Source organism: Trachemys scripta, chromosome 19 (genome assembly GCF_013100865.1).
Source record: "Trachemys scripta elegans isolate TJP31775 chromosome 19, CAS_Tse_1.0, whole genome shotgun sequence".
Classification (NCBI taxonomy): domain Eukaryota; kingdom Metazoa; phylum Chordata; order Testudines; family Emydidae; genus Trachemys; species Trachemys scripta.
This window is the reverse complement of record NC_048316.1, coordinates 17,698,172-17,723,381: the sequence shown is the minus strand read 5'-3', so window position 1 is coordinate 17,723,381 and position 25,210 is coordinate 17,698,172. Positions and strand designations below refer to the sequence as shown.

At 39.1% G+C, this 25,210-nt stretch overlaps 1 protein-coding gene across 6 annotated transcripts in view; it reads left to right on the top strand.

Annotated features, from left to right (window-relative positions):
- Positions 1-25,210, top strand: part of SPEN (spen family transcriptional repressor) — a 94,749-nt gene that overhangs the window by 5,591 nt on the left and 63,948 nt on the right. For 5 of the 6 annotated variants that reach the window (XM_034753360.1, XM_034753361.1, XM_034753359.1 and 2 more), the window contains exon 2: positions 23,376-23,696. In XM_034753360.1, the coding sequence (XP_034609251.1) occupies positions 23,376-23,696 (321 nt within the window). The other variant, XM_034753362.1, reaches the window with a different exon arrangement.

Here is a 25,210-nt window from a genome sequence, read left to right as displayed (position 1 = left end):
TAAAAGGGGCATTGTGGAGATTCCGTGTTTTTCATTTACTTCCATATCTCATTTTGCTCAGTTTACAAAAAATTAAATAAATAAATTTTCTAACGGCAAATAGTGCAAACTCATTCTAGCGTTGTAACATAAAGTCAAGTTGTGTGCTTTATGGCTTATGAGTCGCCACTGGTAAATAAAGATTATACAGCTGAAGTTGGTCAACACTTCTGTGAATGGTGTAAGGGGCAGAATAGAATCCAGTGTGGTCTCCCAATAGCTGTATTGGCTCTGTCCTGCTAACCAGAGCAAACTTTGCTTTGTCAGAATGCCAAGCAGATACGATCTGGAATGTGTACAGGGATCAAAACTGTTGAGTAAGAAACTACCATTATTTTTAACACAGATGCTTTTCTGAATGTAGCATTGGCAGTCTTTGTCATTGATTTAAATGAGAACAGGATTGGGCCAATAATAATAGTAATAGTTTTCCTAGTAAAATTCTCCAACCATGAAACCAAAGTACTATGTTCCCAGGTCTGCAAAACAAGTTTTGTTACTTATAATTAGCAATGGTACTTTGGTACATCAGTTCAAATGTAAACATAAAGATGACCTCACTAAATCAACTATATAGTCAAAATAAAACTGAACATTCCTGTCCAGGCTTAATATTTGGGGAGAACCCTTTTTATAAAAAAGGGTCATAATCAGAATTCACTATGTTCTTACTTTGAATGAAATAACATGGAATTTTGTGGCTTATTTTTAACTTCAAACAAGTAAAAGTGCTTTCGTATTTCATTAACAATCCCCACATCAGCAGTGGAACTTGTGAGTGGTTTATGGCTATATTTCCTTGTTGAAAGCAGCCATTAAGCACAGTTTAAAGTAAGTGCTGAAGCATATTTTAAAGGTGGGCTTTCTTGGGGTGCAGGGAGGGAGGAATAAAGCTAAAGGTAGGATGTATTTTATTACAGTAGTGCCTAGAGTATCGGGTCAATATCAGGGCCCACTTTTGCTGAGCACTGTACATAAGCATAGTAAGGCTGTCCCAAATACAAAGAATTTAAAATATAGATAGAGAAGATGGAGAAAAAAGTGGGAGAGAGGAAATAGTATTCCCATTTTTCAAGTGAGGAGCTGAGAGATTAAATGACTTCCCAAGATCACTCAGGAAACCTCTGGCGTACAGAAATTGAACCCAGCTCTCATGAGTCTCAGTCCAGTGCCTTAAACCACAAGACCTACTTTTTCTCAAATAGGTTTTTCCCGTTGCTAAGGCTATGTCGCAGAACTTATGTGGCTCACAGGTCTGAATAAACAACCCCCCAAGCGACATAAGTCACACTGATGTAAGTGGTGGTGTGGATAGCGCTATGTCAGCGGGAGAGCTTCTCCCGCCGATATAGCTTCTGCCGCTCACATAGGTGATTTTATTATGCCGAGGAGAGAGTTGTCTCCCATCAGCATAGCGCATCTTTGCCAGATGTGCTGCCGCGGTGTATGTGCTGTAAGTGTTGAATGAAGCCTCATTTGAATATATCCATGAGGCAGTGTTACTGGTGCCAGTGGAGTTTCTCCTGTTTCTTTATCATTTTGACTTAATCTCCTAAACTTCTCTTGCTGTGCATCTGTTCCTAACTAAGCTTGATCCCCTGAAGGCCATGAGCACTAATTTCTAAATATCCTTTTAGGTTTCTGTGATGGAGTTGCTAGGCATATTGTCAAGCGGTTCTGTCTGGAACCACCCACTTCTTCCCCAAGACTTGGTCATTTCAGGGATGTTCTTCAATAGCTTATGATCTGTGAATCTTTCAGCTGCTTCAGACTTTATTCCTCATATATAGGTGAGGGGTTGCAGCTTGTTGAGAGCAAACTTTGGTTTGGGAAACTCCTGTATATTTCTGTTAGGAAGAAACTCATGAAAAACTGCAAAAAGAACACACATCTTGACTGAGCTTCCATTAAGCATTTTTATATCGTTAGCTGTATAAGAAAGATGAAGTGGTGTCACTGTACCACAATTTTCTGTAATCTGGTGAGCCTTTTTAATATCTTCAGTGAAGTATTTTCACAGATCCTTGTTGCATTTGATTTGATTTAGAATAGCTTCTGTTATCACTGCAAGGGCTACTTCTAAGTGATGTCATATTTTAGTATTTCTGTGATTCCTTCCAGCTCCCTTTGATGTTGTTATAAAGTAATCCCATGTTTCCATAATGTTTCCCGTAACAGCTTTTCAGACAGATTGTGCTATTATTGATGCTTTATTGTGTAAGTTCTTGGTTTATTCAAAAACTAAGCACCATACACACCTCTTTTGGTGGCATTTTTGAAGTAACTGTTTAGACCAGTGTTCTTCACTGCAAGACCATGAGCCAGTGGCAGCTCCCATGGACCATAAGTGTGGCTCCCTGTCGATCGCAATCTCCGGTGACACAGTGGGGCTGCAGCTAAGGCAGGCTCCCTGGCCCCACGCCGCTCCCGGAAGTGGCCAGCAAGCCCCCGTGGCCGTGGGGAGTAAAGGGGCGAGCAGAAGTCTCCATGCACTGCTCCTGCCTGCAAACACCGCCCCTACAGAAACTTACTCAGTGACACAGATACAAGTGTCACAGTGTCCTACAAGCTGGAACAGACTGTTTAGCGTAAGTGGCATCCATCAAGGGTTGAGATGAGTATATATCCATATAGCTGTAGCACCTTCATGTTTTGCCAGCAACCCAGGACTGGCTTAATTAAATCCACTTCCAAAGTAGAAATAATCAGTTTAAAAAGATTATTCCCTGGTGAATCCTTGAGGAAGTGGGGAAATGTCAGAACAAAGTTGTTCAGATATTTGTCCCTTCTCCACTATCTTTCTTCACTGTAGTGAAGAGCAGATTGCTTGGTTCAAGGAGGAGGAGTTTGGAACTGAGACGTTCAGAAACTGCCTTGTGACGCTAGTGCTGTGTTGGTTGAGTTTTGTTTTGCTACCAAGTGCTCACTAGCAAAAGCTGTCTTATTGGTTATTTAGTGCATTCTTCATTGGAGGGAGATTAATTGTGAGCTTTCATGGTGTTCTCAGATGACAATAATTGAAGAAAAAGGAAAATATTTAAACAGTGAACTAAGGAATAAATTAGAAAATATAATGATTTAATCACTGTAATCTGATTTGTTTAGCCACCTCTTCAGCATGCCAATTTAAAACTCTTGGGAAACATGATGCTGAAGCTGGGAAATCAAATATTGTGCAACTGGTTAATGGCTTACATTCCCAAGATCTTTGTAGTGTACTGTTGGGCATTGTAAATGGGTAGCTTTAGACAAAGGTTACTATTTTGTAAACTGGACTAACAAATAGCTTGCCTGTCATCTTTAAAACCTAATGATCATACTGCGATAATACTGGGACTACAAAAGTGTTTCACCTCCCTGTTTGTTTGAAGAATTCTCAATCTTCTGTGGGTGGTTATCAATAATATTGGTCTCCCCCAGTCTGACTAAAACTTCATTAATGCTGTTTTACGGTCATGTTTTAGGGTGGAGTGAGTGCTTTACTTAATGTGCTAATTGTGTCACAGCTTCAATATTTTGATGGTTTTTATTCAATCTACTGTACTCTATAATTGCAGCACATGCTATATAAAAGAATGTAATGAAGGAATAAAAATGTAAACTTTTAAAGAGACCTGTCTATGTAACAAATCAAAACAATAGTGGTCCTTAAAAACACAACACAACATTAAAGCCTTACTCATAGACTTCAAGGTCAGAAAGGACCATCATGATCATCTAGCTAGTCTGACCTGCACATTGCAGGCCATAGAACCTCACCCACCCACTCCTGTAATAGACCCATAACCTCTGTCTGAGTTACTGAAGTCCTCAAATCATGGTTTAAAGACCTCAAATAACAGAGAATCCACCATTTACTAATTTAAATCTGCAGGTGACCTCCAGGATTTCTGCCAATCTAACCTGGAGGAAAATTCCTTCCCGACCCCAAATATGGCAATCAGTTAGACCCTGAGCATGTGGGCAAGACCCAACAGCCAGACATCTGGGAAAGAATTCTGTAGTGTCCCATCACCGACCATTGTAGATATTTGTTTCTTTTTAAAGAATAAACTCCCATGTACCAAAGTATAAAGGACAACTGGAAACTAACCTGGTAACAGAATAAAATCGTTAATATGAAGACAGTGTATATGAACTAATCTGAAACCTATTTCATAAAACAGAACTCTTGGAAATGCACTTTGTTGTGTAAAATTATATTGTAGGCTTCTGCTATCCTTTTCTCAGACTCCTACATTACCAAGGACCCAACTCTTCAATGTCAACTTAAAGGTATGTTGTGACCTGGCCCAAGCCGGGGAAGCTAATAATTCAACCAGTGGACCAAGTTTGGTGATGAATCCTGGTCATGTGCCACCTGAGGCACGGTGTGCATACACTGAGAAGAGTGGGGAATCATGAAATATTTAGTGTGCTTGAATTGGAAAAGTGTTTCTTTATTCTCTTAAAAACTAGCTACAAAAGCTCACCATATAAGCAATATAGACTTTCGTATGATCTAAGTGCCTTCATCAACTATATTAGCTTCTGTTTAAAGATCTAAACTTTTGTGTTAAAGACAAAGGAAACTATGGTTTTGTTCGCATTTTTTTTTTAAAGGGAACAGTATAACGAAGAGAACTTTAAACCATTTCAAAGCCGGAAGATTAAATAGTGGCAGAGCTGTTTTGGCAGAATAATAATTGATCTCCAGCATCATCATCTACTACACCAAGTGGGTTTACTTCCCTATACCCATAGCTGGAGACAGTACCAAATTGGTTGTAGGGACCTCTTGTCCATGAGTTTGGGAGGATGGTGGTAGGCATATAAAGTACATAATTGGGAGTCAGATCTGGATGCCAACCGGGTTTTTGTCATTTAGTATTATGGGTATCTAATAAGTTCTCCTTTCTGAAATGGATCCTCCTTTAGCTACTTCAAAAAGCACCGGTGATTTCAAATTTCATTTAGTATATGTTGGCTTTGGAGTGGTGTGAATTTGAGTGAGAGATCCATTCCCTCTAGATAGGTAAAAGTATATAGCTTCCAATCAAACATGAGATTGAGCTAATATTAATGTCTCCAACGCAGGGTGGATAAAAAGAATTTAGGAAAAATGTATTTGAATCAACATAATATTTTAATTCAGATTTTTTTTATTTATGTGTTACTGTTTCTTTCTGTTCTATAGTTATAAATGACAAACATGGATGTTTTGTACTAGATTATAGTTTGTAGAATTTCAGATTTTACATAATATTTTCCTAAGAAGTTTCAGATTTAAACTGCTCATCCATGCTACAAAGGACATGTAAAAGTCCTCATTAACTTCTTTACTGTGAGACCAGCACCAACAAAATTGATAGGCAACTAGCCTATATTATATTGGCAATCCAGCTTCTGATTGAATATTCATAAGTCAATATAGCCTGGTTAAAGTATTTCAGCTTTCCTCCTCCTCCACCTGGGTTTGCAGTTTGTAGTCAATGGGACTTGTGCTTTTAAGTCACAGGTTGTTTTGAAAATCCTACTTAAATAGGCTCATAATCACATATTTAGGTGGGATTTCCAAAACCACCTAGCACACAGTGGCTGTGAACTGAGAAAGAATTTAAGTTTCAGGGTGATAGGGGAAGTTTTCCTCTTTGAACTAAAAATAGTGAAATTTCAGGAGTAGATGAACTTCCAGAATTCATGACTATGCCTGCAAGTCCTGTGATTCGTTGCAGCTCTTCCTACTTAAGAAATGGCACAGAGGCTACCAAACTATCTTGGTTACAAGGCAGTTGGTTGATAACTTTTCCTATAAAGACCACTTTACAAAGATAACAGGAATGGATAGTCTCTCAACACCAATGAGCAGTTGCTGGGAAGAAACTATTTTAATAGGTCCATGTGAAATCTTCCCTATAGCTAGGGCCCTACCAAATCCAGGGTCCATTTTGGTCAATTTCATGGCCATAGGATTTTAAAAATAGTCAATTTCATGTAAGAATTTCAGTTACTGCAAGCAGATGCACTAGATAACCCTTGAAATCCAACCTGGGTTCTGATTTTCTTCTCATAGGCAAATTACTGCTGAATGTTCGATCTGAGTTTGGTTGGGGCGTGCCAAAGGCTGCCATTTTGATAATCTATCTCTGAAAATTACAATGAAGATTCACTTGTTTGGGTTGGTATAAATGATGACTGAGAAGTTAACTTCCTACCTATTTGGGTTTCTCCAAGTTCTCTGATATCCGCGCAGACACCTCATCTGTTTTGAAATTTTATGCTGTAGTTTAGTTTAGTCTCTGAGTTCAGCAAAATTTTTAGCAAACATTACTAAAGTGGTGAACCACCAAGCACCAAGGTTAGTAAAGCCTTAGCACAAAGCATACTTGAAATACTGTGCTGCGTGGGTGGGGAAAACGTTATTACAACTGTGTTCTTTCCTCGGTCTACTACTGAATGGATGTAAACCCACTTGGCTGGAGGTCTTGGAGAATCAAACTTACCAGATAGGGAATGCAGCAATGAAAACTTAATTATGATGCACTGCGTCTTTAAATGTAATTCAGACAAATCCTAGCATACACTGCCAAAAGGACAAATTAAGTTATGGAAGATTGTTTTTATTTAGAAGATGTTTTATGCACATTACTGATTTAAACCTCTGTAGAGTACATTCCGAATTTACACAGAAATGAAACCACCACTGAATGTGATGGCTCTTTTTCTGGTACGCAGAATTGCAGTGCTACTCAGCTGCTTGAGTTAGAAAGTAAGGAATAATGTATCTCTTTGAGATTACAGGGCCAATTCAAGTTGATAATCTAATGGTAAAAATTAGAATAAAGCCAATAGGCCTCTAATCCTAAGGGCTTGTCTACAATGGCAATTAACAGTGCTGCAGCTTTCTTGCCCAGGGGTGTGGAACCCCCCCCCCCCCAGCGCAGCAAGTTGTAGTGCTGTAAAGCGCCAGTGTAAGCAGTGGCCCAGCGTTGGGAGCTACGCCCCTCGCTGAGGTGTGGTTTTTTGTTTGTTTGTTCGTTTTTGGTTTTTGTTTTAAGAGCACTGGGAGAGTGCGCCGCGATCACACAAGGCATGGTAAAGCGCTTTAGCATTGCCAGTGTAGACCTAAGAGAAATTCCTTGGAATTGTCAGGCCTTTTCTGCATGCAGTTATACTGGTATAACTTTATTTATTTATTTTCTTCTCTGACGTGTATATACTGCTAAAACCTCTTGTTTGGGTGCAGTTATACTGGTATTGTTTATTCCCTTTACTGGAATAGCTGTATGGTATATAGCACCTTTTATACAGATACAAGTGTCTTTAGTAGGGGATTGTACTGCTTTAACTATACTTGTGTAGTTAAAACAGTACAACTTTTGCGTGTAGACAAGCTCTTAGTTACCACACAGTCAAAACTTTGGTTTTACCCCCGCAGCATTAGTGTTCTGAATCTATTGTGAATTCAGTAAAAATTCTGAAACAATAGAATTGCAATTATACAAGTAATGATCTATCACATTATCAAACTAGATATAACAAAGTGTAAGGGTACGTGCAAATGTGGGTACTAAAAGAACTCCTTGTTTGTGTTACTTGTTAGCTTTAAAAGTTTTGATACAAACTTAAATTAATCCTGCCTTTTTTAAAAAAGGCACACATTAATGGAGTTTGCTTCAAAGCCTCTTCACTTCAAGTCATATTGCAGTATTTCCAAGAACGCTTTGTGTTCAGTCTTGATCAGCCTTTCCTCACATGTGAATCACTACTGCACTGGAAATGTTTAGTGGCTCAGAGTGGGGTTGTGTGCATGCGTATGCCTGAAGAGCCATGCTATATTTTCTGTGTGTGCTAAGAACAGTACACTGAAGCAATGGGGGCCAGAGCTGGGAGCGGGGCGGGGCAGGGTGGTGCTCCCTCCCTGCCTCCTTATGGGGGCTGGCCCGGGCTGTGTCCCCCTACTGGGTTGTGTCCCAAAGTTTGGGGACCACTGGACTAGATGATCACAGTGGTCCCTTCTGGCCTAGAAGTCTGAGTCTATGGAAAGTAGTTACTTTGCATCTGCAGTAACAACTCCATTACTCCTACTGTTTGTTCTAACACTCATCTTTCTCCTCTTCCCTCTCCTGAAAAAAGCCCTAGCTTAACAACTAACTTCCAAACTTTAATTTATTAATAGTGGCGAATGGCCTAATAGTAAAACTCTGCACGGAAAGATTAGAATAGCTTTTTAAAATTGGTAGGACAGCACCCCTTCAGTTCTTGGGGGTTGGACATAAGTGAATGTCCACTCAATCATGGGGCTTGTCTTCACGTACAGCGCTACAGCAGTGCCATTGTAGCACTTTAGTGAAGATTTTATTCCACCTCTCTGTAAAGCAGTAGCTATGTTGATGGGAAAAGCTCTCTTGTCGAAATAATTCTGTCTACACGGGGGGGGGGGGGGGAGGTTAGGTTGGTATAACTACGTCGCTCGGGTGTGGATTTTTCATGCTCCTGAGCGACATAGTTATACCGATATAGGTCTGTGGTGTAGACCAGGCTTCTGCTTTTTCTGATGTTACAGGTTTTTCAGGGACTCCCGCCTCTCTATCTTAGTGGTTTTAGGGGTGGTAGCCTGAGGCTAATCATCATGGCTATCTAGGGCACGGGTCTCAAAACACGTGGCCTGCGAGCCGAGTTATTTCCTGCGGCCCGCCATAGGTGCTGACTCCACCAGCAGCCAAGCTCCCCTCCCCTGCCCAGCGCGCCGTGTCCCTGCTCCTCCGCCTACCTCCCAGCGCTTCCTGCTGCCAAACAGATGTTTGGCGGTGCTTAGGACTTTCCAGGAGGAAGGGGGGAGGAACAGGGACACGGCGCGCTCAGGGGTTGGGGCCGGGGTGGGGATTTGGGGAAGGGGTTGGAATAAGGGCAGGGAGGGGGCGGGGACTTTGGGGAAGTGTATGTGCTGGTTCTTCTGGGTTTGGAAGGGTGGTTTTTTGTTCTCCTCTCTGGGGATGTGGCTAAGGCCATGAACCACAGGTAACTTATTTGGTAAAAATCCTACTTTCAACTTTTATAATGCTTTTTATCTGAAAGTCGCAAAGCACTTTACAAAGCTAAATAAGTAGTAGTATCTCCATTTTACAGATGGAGAAGTTGCAGTACATAGACATTACATGACTTTCCCAAGGTCATGTAGTGGAAGATTGAAATTAAACCACCTACTTGCTGCTCTTAACCACTCATTTAGAGTGCCTGTTCTAAAAATATACTAATTACTGATTAACACATTTATATCGTGGCTTTTTGGGGGAAGAGGAATCCTGAAACTTCACTATCACAAGATTATTACTTAAATATATTGAGCCAAGTTTTGCTTTTGGATGCATGTACAACTTTGATTAGCGTTTCACATGTGTATAATGGAGGGCAGTGAGTACAGAGGCCCATCCCTGTTTGCTCAATTGAATATTCTCGCTGCCTTGGATTCTTCCATCCAAGCAAATTGCCTTTATGTATGGTATAGCAAGATGTCCTGGCTCTTAAAGAACTATGTTCCTTTTCCCCACACCACCATGTAAATTAATAGATCAAACAGTGTCAAAACATTCTGTTCTACCCATACACTTGATCATTTTACTTCCCTTATGTATAATCCTATTTCTAAAAGCTTTCCACCCCATCAAGAAGATGACTTTGTAACAGAAGTAAAACTAAAATTCTGTACTCACTGCCCTCCATTATACACATGTGAAACGCTAATCAAAGTTGTACATGCATCCAAAAGCAAAACTTGGCTCAATATATTTAAGTAAAATCTTTCATGTGCTGACTTTGCAGTGTTCCTAATACATATCCTGAAATGATACGTTAAATGAGAATTGCAAAGCAAAAATGAAAACAAAGTTCAGCAAAGATTTATTGTGTAGGGTGTCAGAAGTATTTAGCATGTCATTCTTGGATAACCCAGGTACAAAAAGTATCATTGACTGTCTGTGCTGTTTTGTTTTTTAAATCTTCCATCAGTGCACCTCTGCTGATGGTGTGCTAGTGTGGACAGGGCACAGGGTTTCCACTGACATGATGGTAAAAACACGTGTGCCCCGGCTCCTTAGCATGCCTACTGTTGATAGTCAAAATTGAAATTTCCCATAGAAAACAACCCCCAAACAACCAGCCATTGATAGCCATGGTGTCAATAAGGTTACAGAATGACACATTCTGAGACAGTTCAAGCTGAAAATGAAAACAGAAGAAATGGATGACTTGCCCATCTGGCCTGATACAGGACTTTGCTAAATTCCTCCTCTGGCTCTACGCAACCATTATATGCCCCATGAACACTTTGGGAAGAGTGCATGTGGCTAATTAGCTAGGCTAAGATAAAAGTGGGGAAGCTATATTAAAAATTGAATTGGTCACATAAATCACCTTAATGGTTTTCATAAACCGATTCTTTAACTGTTGCTACTGTTGAAGTTGAGGGCTCCCTGAAGCATCGTGCTTGCTGGGAGAAGAACAACTAGTGAGAACACCCTCAAGAACAGCTGTTTTTTGCTAAGGGCTGACAGCGTGGATTGATTTAAATCAGGGAAATTTAAATAATTTAAATCACCACATTGAAAGCCTTGATTTAAATAATTGATTTTAATTAACTTTTCCATTTGTACTTAATTCCTAAAGAAAGATGCATTCTCATTGGGCGAGATAAGCATTACAACTAAGAACCTTCACATTATATTTGGTACATCTTTTTACTATCTAGGAGAGTACACTATAAGTATATATTTAAGCAATTATATAGTTTAATGTTTTCAGCTTCTATCAGTTTTTCATTTTTAGTATGTTAGAAAATGGTGGTGAATATATTGCTTATTTACTAGATTAACTTTTTGCTCCTGATTTGTTTCAAGCTGCATTAGGATGGTAACTGGAATTTATATGTTTTGTATGTTAAAATAAATTTTATTTTTATTGAACAAAATAAGCCCTCAATACAGTACATGAGCTATTGTGCCAATTGATAGTTTGACCTCAAAAGTTGGATGTTTTCCCCCTGATTCTTTCTTTATATAGAAAAGTAGCCTTTAACTCAAAGCTTTTTTGATAGAAGCTCATGGACTTATGGATTTATTTTTTTGTTTAAATGTTTTAAGAGTTTATAAGTAGTTTAGGCCTTATATTTTGTATTAAATTCAGATTTCATTTTAAGCAAGTTTGCAAAACAAGTTTATTATAACTTAACAAAATAAAAATCAATTTAAATAAAACAGTTTTTCTTTATTTAAATAATCATTAATATTTATCCACCCTGGCGGCTGGAAGCTCAATAAAAGCCTCTGTAAATAAATTTTGGAGAAGCAGAGCTGGAAGAATATTGCTATCCAGAAGCGGTGCTACTGGAAAACAGTAGGAGTGGGATAATTAAAGCACTTTTCTGAATCATTGCCTTCAGACTGTCTGTTCCCATAGTAAAATCAGGATGCTAGTGTTCCCATGATGTCAGTAGCTTTCATTCTTGCATGGTGTGCTGATGAAACTAATATAGAATTTCTCAAACTTTTTGCGTAGTGTGAACTGGATTGAAAGAGAACTCTCCCATTCATAATCATGTAGACCACCTCCCCTCTCACTCACAATTGCTTTAACATCCCTATGGCACCTACAGCTGCTTCCAGGGAAAAGTAATATTAGAAAAGCATTTGATGTATATATTTAGCTGTCTTTAATGTGATGTACCATCTTGGAAACATGGAAAGCCAGCACCATGAGACAAGTCTGCTCTACAGAACCAGTCAGCAAGTACTCCATAAATTATTGGTGGCCTCTGTTACCTTTACTTTAAACCTAGTGCTTTAATTTTACACCCCCAAGTTTCTCTTTACAAGATGTTGGTCCAGAAATCAGCTCCACTTTGGACTTGGTGTTGAGAAAGATACAGTATTTGGATCAGTGGTATAAACTGGCCTTGCTGGTTGCTTGCCTCTTAATATCTATATTTATTTTACAGGAATGTCTTAACATCATTTCAATCCTGCAGTATTTTGTTAAATTTCAAAAGAAAATAAAAGCTTGTACAGTAGATCAAATCAAGGATATCAAAGGGTATCATTTGATAATTGTAGTAAGCAGAAATGGTTACATTAAAGATATTTTCAACATTTCCAAAGTAGTCAGATTAATCTTGAAGGGACAGCAGCATGAATGAGGTTAGCAGTCTGCTACAAGTAGTCATTAGATCAAGCTATTTTTGTTGTTTCTGCAGTGCCAAGAACCAATATAGAACCATATCCAAAGGTCATTGAATTCAATGGAAAGTCACCTATTGACTTCAGTGGACTTTGGATCAGGCCTGTAGTAATTAAAATTTGGATAGAGATGTTTATAGTAGATACTGCTCTTGGCTTCTTTTAAGTTCAGCTACTTGGCGGGTTCAGCAGCCCTATGTAAGTTTCTGTATTTGTAAATCAGCGTTTGAGTTATAATTTAACAAATTAGAACAGTTTCAGAGGTTGTTTTGAGTGGCAGTGCAGTAATGATTAGCAGCTGAGTTCATCAGGTTACCTTTCTTTGAATGTTTATTTGAACTTGGCTTGAAATGTACTTTTTAGTGGATGTAGTGAATTCAGTTTTGTATCTCTGATAATGTAGACAGAATTGAATTGTTAAAATTGATATATTTGCAAGTTTGGGAACATAGTTCTGATTAACTTGTTGGTTTTTTCCCCCTTGTGAATGAAAATGCCATGGTAATATTTTTCACCACATGGCTCAATTTGAAGTAAAGCAGAAAACAAATTTTAGGCCTGATATTTAAAATGGAAAATTTTGGATTTCCATTTGTTCAAAACCAGACAAGCATATTTCATTACATTTCCAAAATATCTGATGGAGTGTACTGTAGCTATTCACCAGCTATTAACATTGAAGGAGTTGCACAGCTAAAACCAACCACCTTAATTTGAGGTTCTCTGAAAATTGAAAGAAGTTGGCGTTTGTGTGGTGCAAAGAAATGTAAAATATCCTGTTGGTCTAATGAAAGTGCCAACTAAAGTTTTTTATGCAGGCTTTAACTGTAAAACTCAGCAGTCAGTCCTTTTGTATTTAATAACCCGCACTTTTTATTTATAACATCAGACCGTTTTCAGGTTGCTTAGGGTAAGATTAACAATTATGAATATGCCCTGAAGCATTAATTTGGAGACCAAGGGAAAGCTGATTCTAGCAGGAAAAGAACTCTTAACCTCTTCCTTCTCCTTTTACGTAATTTCAGATGTCCCAATGTAAAAATGTAGAGGTATTTTGTTGGACTGTTTTTTCTACCAGGCTAATGGAAACTGCATAATGGTACTTATCTTTATATAGTGTTGTCTTTAGAGTTCTGCGCAGTACTTTGCGTATAGAGGCTTAATAGGGAAGGAGCTCTCTAGGAAGGGGTTCGACTCTTAAACCTAGAAGAACCAGTGGGACAGACTTATGGCTTATGTGGGCCAACACCTTGGGCAACCTCCAGTGGTCAGAGAAGCTTCAAGCAAAGTAACAAAGAGATAACGACTTATATTTTCCCATTTTTCTTTTGGTTTAACCTGGTTAAGTGTTGTAGTCCAGTGAATTCCCTCTGATCATTTAGACTCTTTGTACAATGAATTCTGGCGTACACAGTAGAATATCTCTGACAAAGACATCCTTTGCGAACAGACAAGGACACAAGTAAAAAAAGAATAACGGTATGTATCTTGTTCGTTTGACATGTATAGTACTTGATGTACTTCAATGCAAAACTCAACCTTAATTATTGGATCACAACTGGAAACTTCATAGCATAGTATGGTGGGTAATTTGGTAGAGTAATGAAGCCTTAATAATAGGAGATCTTACTACAGCATGTGTTAAATCCTTACTAAGAAGGAGAGAGCGTCTGCCATTTTTCAAGTGAACTATGGAGTTTGTAAATTAAGGCATCTATAGTTGAAGCTTTTGTTTTTCTGCCTGTTGTGAATTTTACACCAATAACCTGATTAGCCTGCAAAGGATGGGGGACCAAGGTTATATTTTTGTTTACTATTTGCCACCCAGGCTACTCTGTCTTAAAGGCAAACTTTTTAGTTTTGGCCCTGGGCAACACAAAACTAAACTTGATACATTTATTTTCATGCCATCTTTCCTCTCAAAGTATCCCTAAGTGTTACCCAGCCTATATGTATCTTCTTATTACTACAGACGCTCCCCGACTTACGCAAGCGTTCCGTTCCAGAACTCGAATTTTGCATAAGTTGGAAATATATACCTGACCATTACGTGGGGGGATGGGGGATAACTAATTCCGTAAGTGTGGATTTGCGTAAATTGGGTTTGCGTAACCCGGAGGGCGTCTGTATATAAATTGCTTCCACACCATTGAAATGCAGCCACTTCTGGGGTGGAAAGGAAGTACACTCAATTTTTAAGATACTAAAATATCTTGCTTCTCCCTACCCTGAAAATCTTGTAAGGCCATTTAAAAAATTTATTTTTCCTTCCTTTTTTACCATTTTCAACTTTTCGGCCTTTTTTTTAAGTCACCTTGATTATTTTAGCGTTATTGTTTTCTTCTGTTTGCTGCTTTTTGTATCTGTATTTTTAAAGTTTTCTTTCAGATTCAATATTTTCCGATATTGCTATCAGTGCCTCTTTCAAGCGTCTTTGTTTCAGATTTGCTTCAGTTCTTTTTCTGTATCTATTTATAAGCTCTCTTGTCTCTTTTCTTTCCTACCAGTGCATTACCAAACATTTTGTCAGATTTCAAGGGGAGCACTGGACTTAGCAGAGTGGAATTCACAAGATTTGTATTTTTGATGCTGCTCTGGTCTCAGGGTGATAATAAATGGGTGCAGGGTATTGTAAGTTTCGTGCCACTTTTGGCATAATGTAACTGATACAGAAAATAATAAAATTACAAATGGAAAAATACTTGTACAGACACAAATCACATGTCACATCTACACTGACATTCTCTTTTCTCCCCCTCACCCCCCCGCCCCCCAATCTCAGAGCCCATATTGATTGGGCTAGCACTATGAGGCTAAAAATAGCAGTGTAGACCAGTGGTCCCCAACCTTTTCCATGGGGCGGGTGCTGGACGATTAGCCGCCGAGGACTGTGGCCGCCGGACAGGCAGCCACCGAAATGCCGCCATGAAGCGGCAATGTCAAGAGGTGTCGCCGCTGAAATGCCACTGTGAAGCGGCAACGTCGAGAGGCGTTGCCGCTTTTCGGCGGCTGCTTTTCCGGTGGCCAGTAAGCAGGCACATATGGATGCCCCGGCGGGCGCCATGGTGCCTGCGGGAACCACATTGGGGACCTCTGGTGTAGATGTTCCCGCTGGGGTTGGAGCCCAGGGTTGGAAATTTGGTGAGTGGGAAGGTTCTCCAAATCCGGGCTCCAAGCCCAGCTGGAACATGTACACTGCTGTTTTTAGACCCTTAATGAGTCCAAATCAGTTGACCCCATGCTCTGAGACTTGCTACAGTATTATTTTTTACATTGTTACATGTACCCTAGGTCCCTTCATGTTGTAGTCTCATGGCCTCTGTCTTCAGCAGTGGGTGTTGAAAACTTACTGATTGTGTCGACCACACAGTTTTTTATACCATTCATGTAATGGTGAGGAAGATGGTTTTGTCCCATCTACATTGTTAGACTTTTAAACCATAAACCATAGTTAAATCTTTTAAGCACTGCTTCCTTGGGATTTGTTCGTGACAGCTGTTGTCAGAAGTGATTCCTGAATCTGTACTACATTATAGACTAGGCTAGGGTGTGCAGTGATTCAACTGGAAATTCTGTTATTCCTCTGGCATATAAGAAGCATTACATTGACCAGCAGTAGTTCCTTATTGTCCTGTTCTGCTAGGCAAAAAAAGTCACAAAGGATTTAGGAGTAAACATAAAACTGATGTGTCCTGAATAGTGGAATACTCTAGAACTCAAGTGAATAGACGCTCTGGATTAAAAGAAGCTCTGCTAGGCTAGTTAAAAAAAACCCCATATGGATGATTATATAAGCCTGTGTTACAATTTAGTATGTGTATATTTTACATTGCTGTGCCTTTAATCAGTAAAGTTTAGCTCAATATGAAAGAGAGAGCACAGATTTAGAATAGTCCCTGGCATCTAATTTTTGGACTAGTTTAAAGTTATAAAATGAGTCAGGCAGATCTAGCCATCTGGATAATGATTATATCCGTTCACGTTATTTTATTATAAAAAATATCAGTGGGAAAAGAAGAATATGAATTGGCCAACAAAGCTTCAGACTGTGTGAGCACTCTAACAAGTCAGGATCTGTGTCTTTCAATTATTTTTTATATATATATATAAAAAGAGGGAGGGTTTGGGCATTGCACGGGTAGAACAGTGGCACTTCTCAGGAGGCTGAAGGTATTTGGCTTTTCGCTTTGTACCTTACCAGCGAATTTCAGATGTGCAGGTGTCCTGCTGTAATAGCACACCTTGTGATGTGTCACTGTCAATATCTAGTGTTGCAGAAATAAACGGAAATGATGATTTATTTTTTTGTTTGCTGTTATGTCTTACTACTGTAAATAGGATTTTATTATGCTAACTGATAATGAGATTGAAGTAAAAATGTAAAGAGGTTTTTCTGCACCTGGGATTGAAATGACACAATTTTGCAGTGTTGAAAATATCGGTTTATGGGGCTGGTGGACTTGCTGGGAGCTCCTCTTGAGATTACATGAATTAAGGGGACAAGGGGAGGCAAGACATTTTATTTTATTTCTATAATATGTATAATTCAATAAAAATGTTGAAACATCAGTAAAAACCGATTCTTTGCCTCCTGTTTCTTAAAGCCGAATTTGCCTGAAATAAAGGTAATAAAAAGATTTGAGATCCTAACTAATTTATATGAGCAAAACCAAATTAAAATACTTGTTTAAAAAGTCTTTTGCCATCCAGCTCCTTTACAATAGTCCTGTGTTTAAAAAAATATTTACTTAAGGAATAGCTGAAACTGTTCAAAAGAGTGAATAGTTGTGATAAATATCTAATTTGTGGTGAAACGAAGTGGCTAATTGTTCCAGTCAAAAACGTCAGCCATGCAAAGGCACCCTTATGACCCAGCAATGGCTATAGCCTTTAGCTTGTTAATTTCCTCGGTACTGATTTGCTTAAAGAAAGTTGTTTAGGGAGAGATGACTTTGGCAAACTGCTGCCTTGTCTCTTCCATCTCCTCCCCCAGTCAGCAGGGCTTTGTCTCAGGGACACGTTGGTCCTAGGGAGGAGGAGAGAAGCTGGCTTTGGATTGGTGGAGGGAAGTGTTTCCCAGACTGTCCATTGTTTGCCTGTAAGTGAGGGCGAGATGCGGGGGGAGGGGAGAATGGGGTTGAGGGACTGAGAAACGTGCGCCGCACAACAGCCATACCGAGAGCCCAGAGAGAGATTTCAGTTGCTTGCCTGCTCTACAATGAAAAAACAGTTTAAATCATTCATTCCTCTTCCGTGCCTGAAAAGCTGCATTAGTGTAAGTGTAGCTTAGTTGGACTGAACAATAATGATCTAGCAATTAAAAAAAAATAAAAATAAAAGACACCCCACTCTTGTTTACAGCCCGTTGTTGCAATCCTGCACTGACAGCGAGGGGGACTCAGTGACCGAATAGGTCTCTTCTATCTCTGTATTTTATAACTCTAGTTTGCTTCTCCAGACAGAGAAAGAGATGACCTCTGCATCCTTCTTTACAGAATAACCAGTAAACAATAATAGTGAAATGCTGCATTGTATAGCGAGATTCATAACTGCCTGACGACACATTGGTAGTTAATGATTAATCAGCCTGAGGTAGACCTAGGAAGAGGCATTAGAAAGCCTTGCTTTCTTTAGGGTTGGTAGAGTTAGAGCACAGCAAACGGTCGTCTTTGTTTTCTGTTCTGACTGCCAGTGATTGTGAAACACGCTTCTGGGACAGGGCTGACGCATGGATATAAATACACGACCTGAAGGTTTCAGAGGAGCCCCTCTGCCAACGTTACCGAAGGTCGGGATGGCTTTTGTTGTCCTCTTGTCCCCTCTTCCCAGCCCTTCCGATTGTGGACAAAGGTTGCACCACTCAAAGTCCTTGTTTCCTCTGCTGCTGCTGCTCCTTGCAGTGTATCTCCCGCCATCTTGCATTAACTTGCGATCACAGAATTGAAATGTATCCTTAGTACCTCTTCTCCTCCCCCAACGCTCTAGAAAGGATCATTTTCTTGTAATGTATGGTTTTGCTGCAGTAACCTGTCTTGTGATGCAGCATTGCGGATCTCCCCTCCTCTCCCTTTAGGATCAAATAACATGGAGCAATGCAGTCCCCCTTCTATCAGCAACTGCAAAGACAGGAGCAGCTCGGAGAGCAGCCAATGGGTGGGGCTGGTTCGGATCACTAGACAGATTAATCCTCACGATGGGGTACTATAGGATGTGTGTAATCAAAGGGCACAGACCGCGTTGGGGCAAGGAAAATGCAAATCTTCCTGTGTCAACAGCTGGCTCTGGGCGCTTAGCACTCTCTCGTGCTCCCCTCCCCCCTTTCTTGCTTGTCCCCCGCCACCCTCAAGAAAGGCGATTATTATAGATCATCCCCATTGCACGTCAAGGCTTTAGTGCAGCAAACTAAAGCCGCACATACATTTTAGCATCTAGATAGAGGAGAGATTAAAGTGAATCATCTCAATTAAAGTTGGATTATTTAGGACTATTGCTGCCGTAGGATACCAGAGTAATTTAAATTGCTCATGCATTTGCCTGCCTAAACAGCCCACGGGGAAAATCCATGGGTTTTTGTACAGTGAGGAGATCTGTTCCTTTAACACGTAAGGAAAATGATTTCAGGCATTCAGCAAAGATCGGTTGTATTATCAGCCAGACTGTTTAAAAGTATTGCACTAAATCTCCTGTACATTTGTAATCTAAAATACAAAAGATTGAACAAAGTATTTTTTGTTTGAAATAAATAAAATTATGATTCTGCATTTCACAGCACTCAAGGTAGTTTTTTACACAAGAATTAAAACAGTTTGTCAAGCAAATTGTTGCGTGAGCATGTCATTTTTAATATAAAACTTGCTAATAGATAAATTGGGGTTTAGGTATAAAAGACATAGTATTGCTCTTTGCTTGCTTTGGTGCATGGGGATCAAATTCTGTTGATGTACGGCATGTACTGCACTTCTTGTTCTCCCATAACTTAAATAGAGGCATAGGTGAACATTTGGTAGATTACTGGATCTTTATGCTATGGCGATTACAAACAGCTCCTGGATATTTTTAAATCAGTTTTTATAAACTTGGAAGTGCCATAACTAGCAAAATGGGAAAATAAAAAGTTTGTCAGGCTAGTAAGTGGAAACCAGTATTTTAAGAGCACTTGTGTGAAATGTAACTGACAGATGGCGCAACTACATTGTTAGCTAGGCTATATATAATTGCACTCTCAAAGGTCATTAGGATATTTTTTGTGGGGCGTTCATGATTCAGTTGTTGCTAAAAACAAAGTATGGAAAAACGCTGTCAAATTGGATTTGTAAATGTTGAGAAAATAAAAATGCAAATTGATACATTAGGTGCTACACACTGAATTCATAGAGACTCAAAGGAAAACAAAATTGAAACACTCAGTGCTCTCTCATCTTTTCCTTTTTTAGTCTTGTAGGGGACCATTTTTTTTTTTTTTTAATGTTCTGGTGGGAATCAGATGTATTTCAGTCACACTAGTAAATACCTAGATTACCATAAATGACCATGAGGACAGTTAATCTCACTTTACCCAAAGGGCCTCTGCTCACTTTTTTCCTTCCATCCTCTCCTCTTGACTTTTACACATCTTGTTTCTTTGTACGTTCTTATTATCCCCCTCACTATTTCTCTACCATATTCCCTTTTCTTCTGGTCTCTGCAAATATTGTTTTAAATGCAAGTCCTAATACAACTATCCAGCCTACCACAACCTCATCTGAGCTGATGGGGAAACTTTCTGAAGCCCCTCCTTCTGAAAGTAGCCTTTGAATATTCTGTAAATGCAGAAAAACTCAGAGTGAAAATTGTGGATTTTGAGAATTTATTCGAGTGCAATTTTTCTAGTGATCTTGGTATAACCTTCTGAGGGTTTTTGTAAAGTGCTTTTAAATTATTATAATCATATCTGTGATGCCCCCAGGGTGCAATCTGGACTGTTGAACAGCTGTCCCCTCAGCTCTCCAACCGAGGGTGCCTTTTACGCTGTGAGAGCAACCATTCCTGATCTGCTCAGACAATATCTAGCATGTAAATTACTCCCAGCTGTGCTGTATGAGTGCTGTGGCCAGCCACTCTTGAATTACACTGCAGAGCAACACCAGCAATTCCCAGTCCCAGACTTTTCCTCAGAAATGTGTGTCTTGTCCAGGAGAGGGCTGGGCAGTACAAGCGCATATAAAGTCTGTCATTTTATTAATAGAAAATGATATACACAAATCCTGTTATCTCAAATGGAGTTTCCCAAGCACTTTAGTCCAAGCACACTGGTTTAAAGAACACAAGTTTGTTAACTACAGATAGATTTTAAGTGATTACAAGTAATGAGGCATAAGTCAGAATTTGTATAAAAAAAGACAGGCAAAACGCAGCTAATATCTAACTTAACAAGCTAAGTGAATTCAAAGCAAAGGTCTCTCACCACATGTTCTAGCAGTCTTACTGGCTGAAATCCTTTCAGTCAGGATCTCTCCCCCCCCAGTTCAATGCTGCCTCCTTTGTTCTTCAGATCTTGTTGATGTCATGTGGGTAGATAGAGAAGCAGAGACATAATTTGAGGTCTGACCCTCATTCTTATACTTTGAGAATTTATTCTTATTCTTTTGAGAATCCTCTTCAGTGGGGGTTCCGGAGACAAAGACTGTGGGAATAGGAACCTCCAGCTGTTTGTTTGCCAAGGTGTAAATTTCTCACTCTCACCTTTTTTTCCTGCGAAGAATGGCCACTAAACCAGGTGGTGGTCCCTTTGATTTTGTTGACACCTAGCTGAGGCATCAGTTTGCCTTTTGTCTCTGAGGAACTGGTTTGTGGCTGCTTTTCTAAACTTGGACTATGTCTCAGTAATGTCATAAAGAAGAATTTTATAAGTTTACATACAATGTTGCCACACACATTTTACCAGAACAATAATGATCAGCAAATTGAGTTTTCAAGTGATACCTCACAAGGCATACTTTGTATAAAACTTATCATAGTCTTATAAAAGGGGTGAACATCAAGGTACAGACTGTTCTACTTTCCCTTTAATTTAAGGCAAATGGCAGTACCTGTATTTGTTGTAAAGTGCTAGACACTGTAACCTGTATTTTCACACACAGGCTGCATCTACACTACCACTTTCAGCACTAAAACTTTAGTCATTCAGGGGTGTGAAAAAACATCTGCCAAGCGACAAAAGTTTTAGCGCTGAAAAGCGCCAGTGTAGACGGCACTTTATCATAAATCTACCACCGCTCATTCGAGGCTGGCTTTTTTTTTTTTTTTTTTTTAATCGCCGGGAGAGCTCTATCCCAGCGATAGTGTGACTACACTGCCCATGTCACAGCGTTGGCACAGCCGCGCTGTAATGGGGGCAGTGTAGACATACCCTAAGTTCTGTCTCCTCCATGCTGCTTTTCATTTACAGTGCTGCCCAAGGCTTTTATATTCAACAAGCAACCTGTTCACTTAATTTTAAAGATGCTTCTGTTAGCTACATGTATTATTTACTGGAGAGTGATCAGTATGTTTGGTACTGTATGAAACCAAGGAAGATAGAATCTACATCTAGATTTATTTCAGGTTTCAGAGTAGCAGCCGTGTTAGTCTGTATCCGTAAAAAGAACATCCGAAGAAGTGGGCTGTAGTCCACGAAAGCTTATGCTCTAATAAATTTGTTAGTCTCTAAGGTGCCACAAGTACTCCTGTTCTTTTCATCTAGATTTAGATAGCATTTGATTGGAAAGTCCACTCGTGGAGTAGCTTTTGCAATTTTATTTAAACTATTAATGAAAGTTGTGTATGTCACACAGTCAAACATAGCTTCTGAAATAATCTTCACCCATGATATGCTTGCTATTGATTGTGACCTCTTTTTCCTCCTGGAGCAAGTAGCTGAGAACAGCTTTGATAATTGCTTAAGGTTTAAGTGTGTCTAATTTTACCTTTTTATCACAAATTTTATAGCAACTTACTGTATCCTCATGAATCAGTAATACTAATTTTTGTAATAACCTTGTCTTTACAGTTTATAAATGTCTTACACTTTCTCCGGCATGTTCCAACCCAGTTTGTCAAGAGCTTCCAAATTCTGCATTTTACATTTTGGAAGTGTTTTATTTTTTGTAACTAATGAACGTGTGCAATAAAATGCCATTATCTGCTTTTTAGAAACTTCTTGACTGAGTGAATTGGCTGTTCAAAATTTTAATGTGGAACTTGGCATACATAGTGCCTCTAAACTGTTTCAAAAACATACTTAACACAAGATACTCTTCATCTTCCTGTTTTTTTTTAAATTTTTGTTTGTATCAGTTTATACAAGTTCTTGTATGTTGCTTGTAGTTTTTTGCAAGGAGTTGAATTCATATCCATAATTCATTAAATCCTTGCTCTTATTAATAAGCCATGGTTACAACTTATACTGTGTTGCAGTTACTTAACATCAGAACATATACTAAGCAGGGTTGTCACATTTCTTAAAGCTTTCATGAATGTAACTAGTGTGTTACTGTTTCATAATGGGGAGTTTAAAGTTGAATTCTAGTAGCATAGTCCAGAGGTGCATTTGTAGGTCACACTTTAAAAGTGAACTAAGAAGCTATTGTAAATAAATACGTTTGAGATCAGAAATCTGTATTGGAATTAACAACCTTGTTTTAACACTGAATTAATTAAATTTAGATCAGAGTAGTAAAATAGCTGTGTCAAGTGTTTTTTTTAGTGTTGCAGCTTTTTTATTTGTAATTATTTTGACTGTTTTTAATTATGTCGAGATTGTCAAATCAGATTAAAAATTAGGAGTACCATTGTAACGATAAATGCCTTTTTATTTGTTAGGATGTTGTTTGGGAATATAGTCTATTAAGATGGATCTCTTGGTAGCCTAACCAGAAATGTTTCTCAGATCAAAAAGGAAAGAAGCCTGAAAATAGTTACTGAAAGTACAAATGTTAATTTTCCTCTTAGCTGCCTAGAAAAAAACAAATTCTTATTTTGAAATTCGTTTACTAACTATTTAGAAGACTCAATTGTTTAAATATGTATTTTTTTTTACACTTCAGTATTTTTCAATATGATCTTTTGTATTAGCATTAATATATTTGCTTTGCTTTGTTTTTTTTGCAGATATGGACGTGTTGAAAGTGTCAAAATTCTCCCCAAAAGGGGGTCAGAAGGTGGAGTGGCGGCCTTTGTGGATTTTGTGGACATCAAAAGTGCACAGAAGGCACATAACTCTGTCAACAAAATGGGAGATAGAGACCTACGGACGGATTATAATGAACCGGGAACCATTCCGAGTGCTGCTCGGGGATTGGATGATACAGTTTCCATAGCATCTCGTAGTAGAGAGGTTTCTGGGTTCAGAGGAGGTGGGGGGGGCCCCACTTATGGCCCCCCACCATCACTTCATGCACGGGAAGGACGTTATGAGCGGAGACTTGATGGGTAAGTTCCAAGGTTTCTCTAGGCAGGTATTTTGTATTTGATATGGTGAGAAACGCAAACTCCTATATAGGGCCCCCAGATGGATTTAAAATTTTGGGAATTATCTATGTTTCCTATTTTGGGTTGGAAACGGAAGTGATTCCTATCCCAGTGGCTGGTATCTTGTGGATCCATAGAGGATGTTTTCTGCAGCTGGTTGGATATCTACTCTTGAAATAAGGTGGTCTTAAGATCGAAGATTTCCTGTGGCCAGCATCGATATTGGAGTTATTCTTCTAGAAGTAATGATTCCATTTTTTGGATAAAATTAAGGCCTTATTCGGATGTATCACTGCTACCAGATGGAGCTATATTGCTGCAGCACAAGTTCTATGTGGAGTATCTTCGGAATACTAGAAAATAAGATGATTTGAAAGCTTGATGCATAGTCCTCAGTTCTTACTATATACAGTTTATATATTAATTGGATTGTCAACAAAAATTTCTAGTAGACTTCAGTGATGCAGCATCTTGGATTCTACAAACAACATTTAGGCATGGAAATACATATTGGATGAAGAAGATTGAAGGCAGCTTTTGATGTTTCCATTTTGGATCTACATCAGTTCCAGGTTATTGGGATTATTCTTCCTGATGGTATTGTCAAAAAAAAGATGGACATTTCTAAAATTTGGAAATTATAGTCATTCTAAAAGTACTGGAATAAGAACCACTGCCTTGAATTTATGGGATGGTATACAGCCAAGATGTATATGATGGTGTACAGCCAAGGGGAGTGGATTACTATCTAGTATCTTAAAAAACCATTTGCTACTGCACAGTTAAAGGTACTTTAGTTTTAAGGACATGGTGCTAATAATCAGTTTGTGGATACATCAATCAAAATTGACTAGGCTGGATGGTTACAAAGGTGGATAGAGGATACCGGCTGGCCAGCCATGATGCATTCCCTCATACATTGGGTGTACTTCTACCAGCTGCTTGATTCAGACTTAGGGCCGGAAATTAAAATAATGGATGCATTTCTAAGTGTCAACTGTCTCAAGAAAGAAGTCTGGGGGTTTCAGAGTTATGGTTTCAGTTTGGGACTACTTGCTTCCTGTGGATTTTTTTTATCTTGTCACTCAGATTTTTTTTTTCTTGTTGGTTCATCTAAAATATCATTTGACACCCTTACCCATTAAGAAGGTGGATTACCCCTATAAGAGGGGCCAAAATTGGGGAAGTTATGTTCACAATTCTCTCCCTAGATTTAATTGGGAATATAGGTCGTGTTTCCACACTTGGAAAAGGTTGGTATGCCCTGCCCTGTGTATATTAGCCCCTCTCCTAACCCAAGTCAAACCCTCTCTTTCCACTAACTCCAGTAGTTCTTTGTACTAATAGATAAATCAGAAAAGCACTGTAGCCATTAGATGTTCAGCTCTGCTAGCTCTTGTGTCTGTCTTCTGTGTCCTTTTAATGGATAAGGACTTTGTTCTTTTATGTCAGCTATAACAGTAACCTTCTAGCAG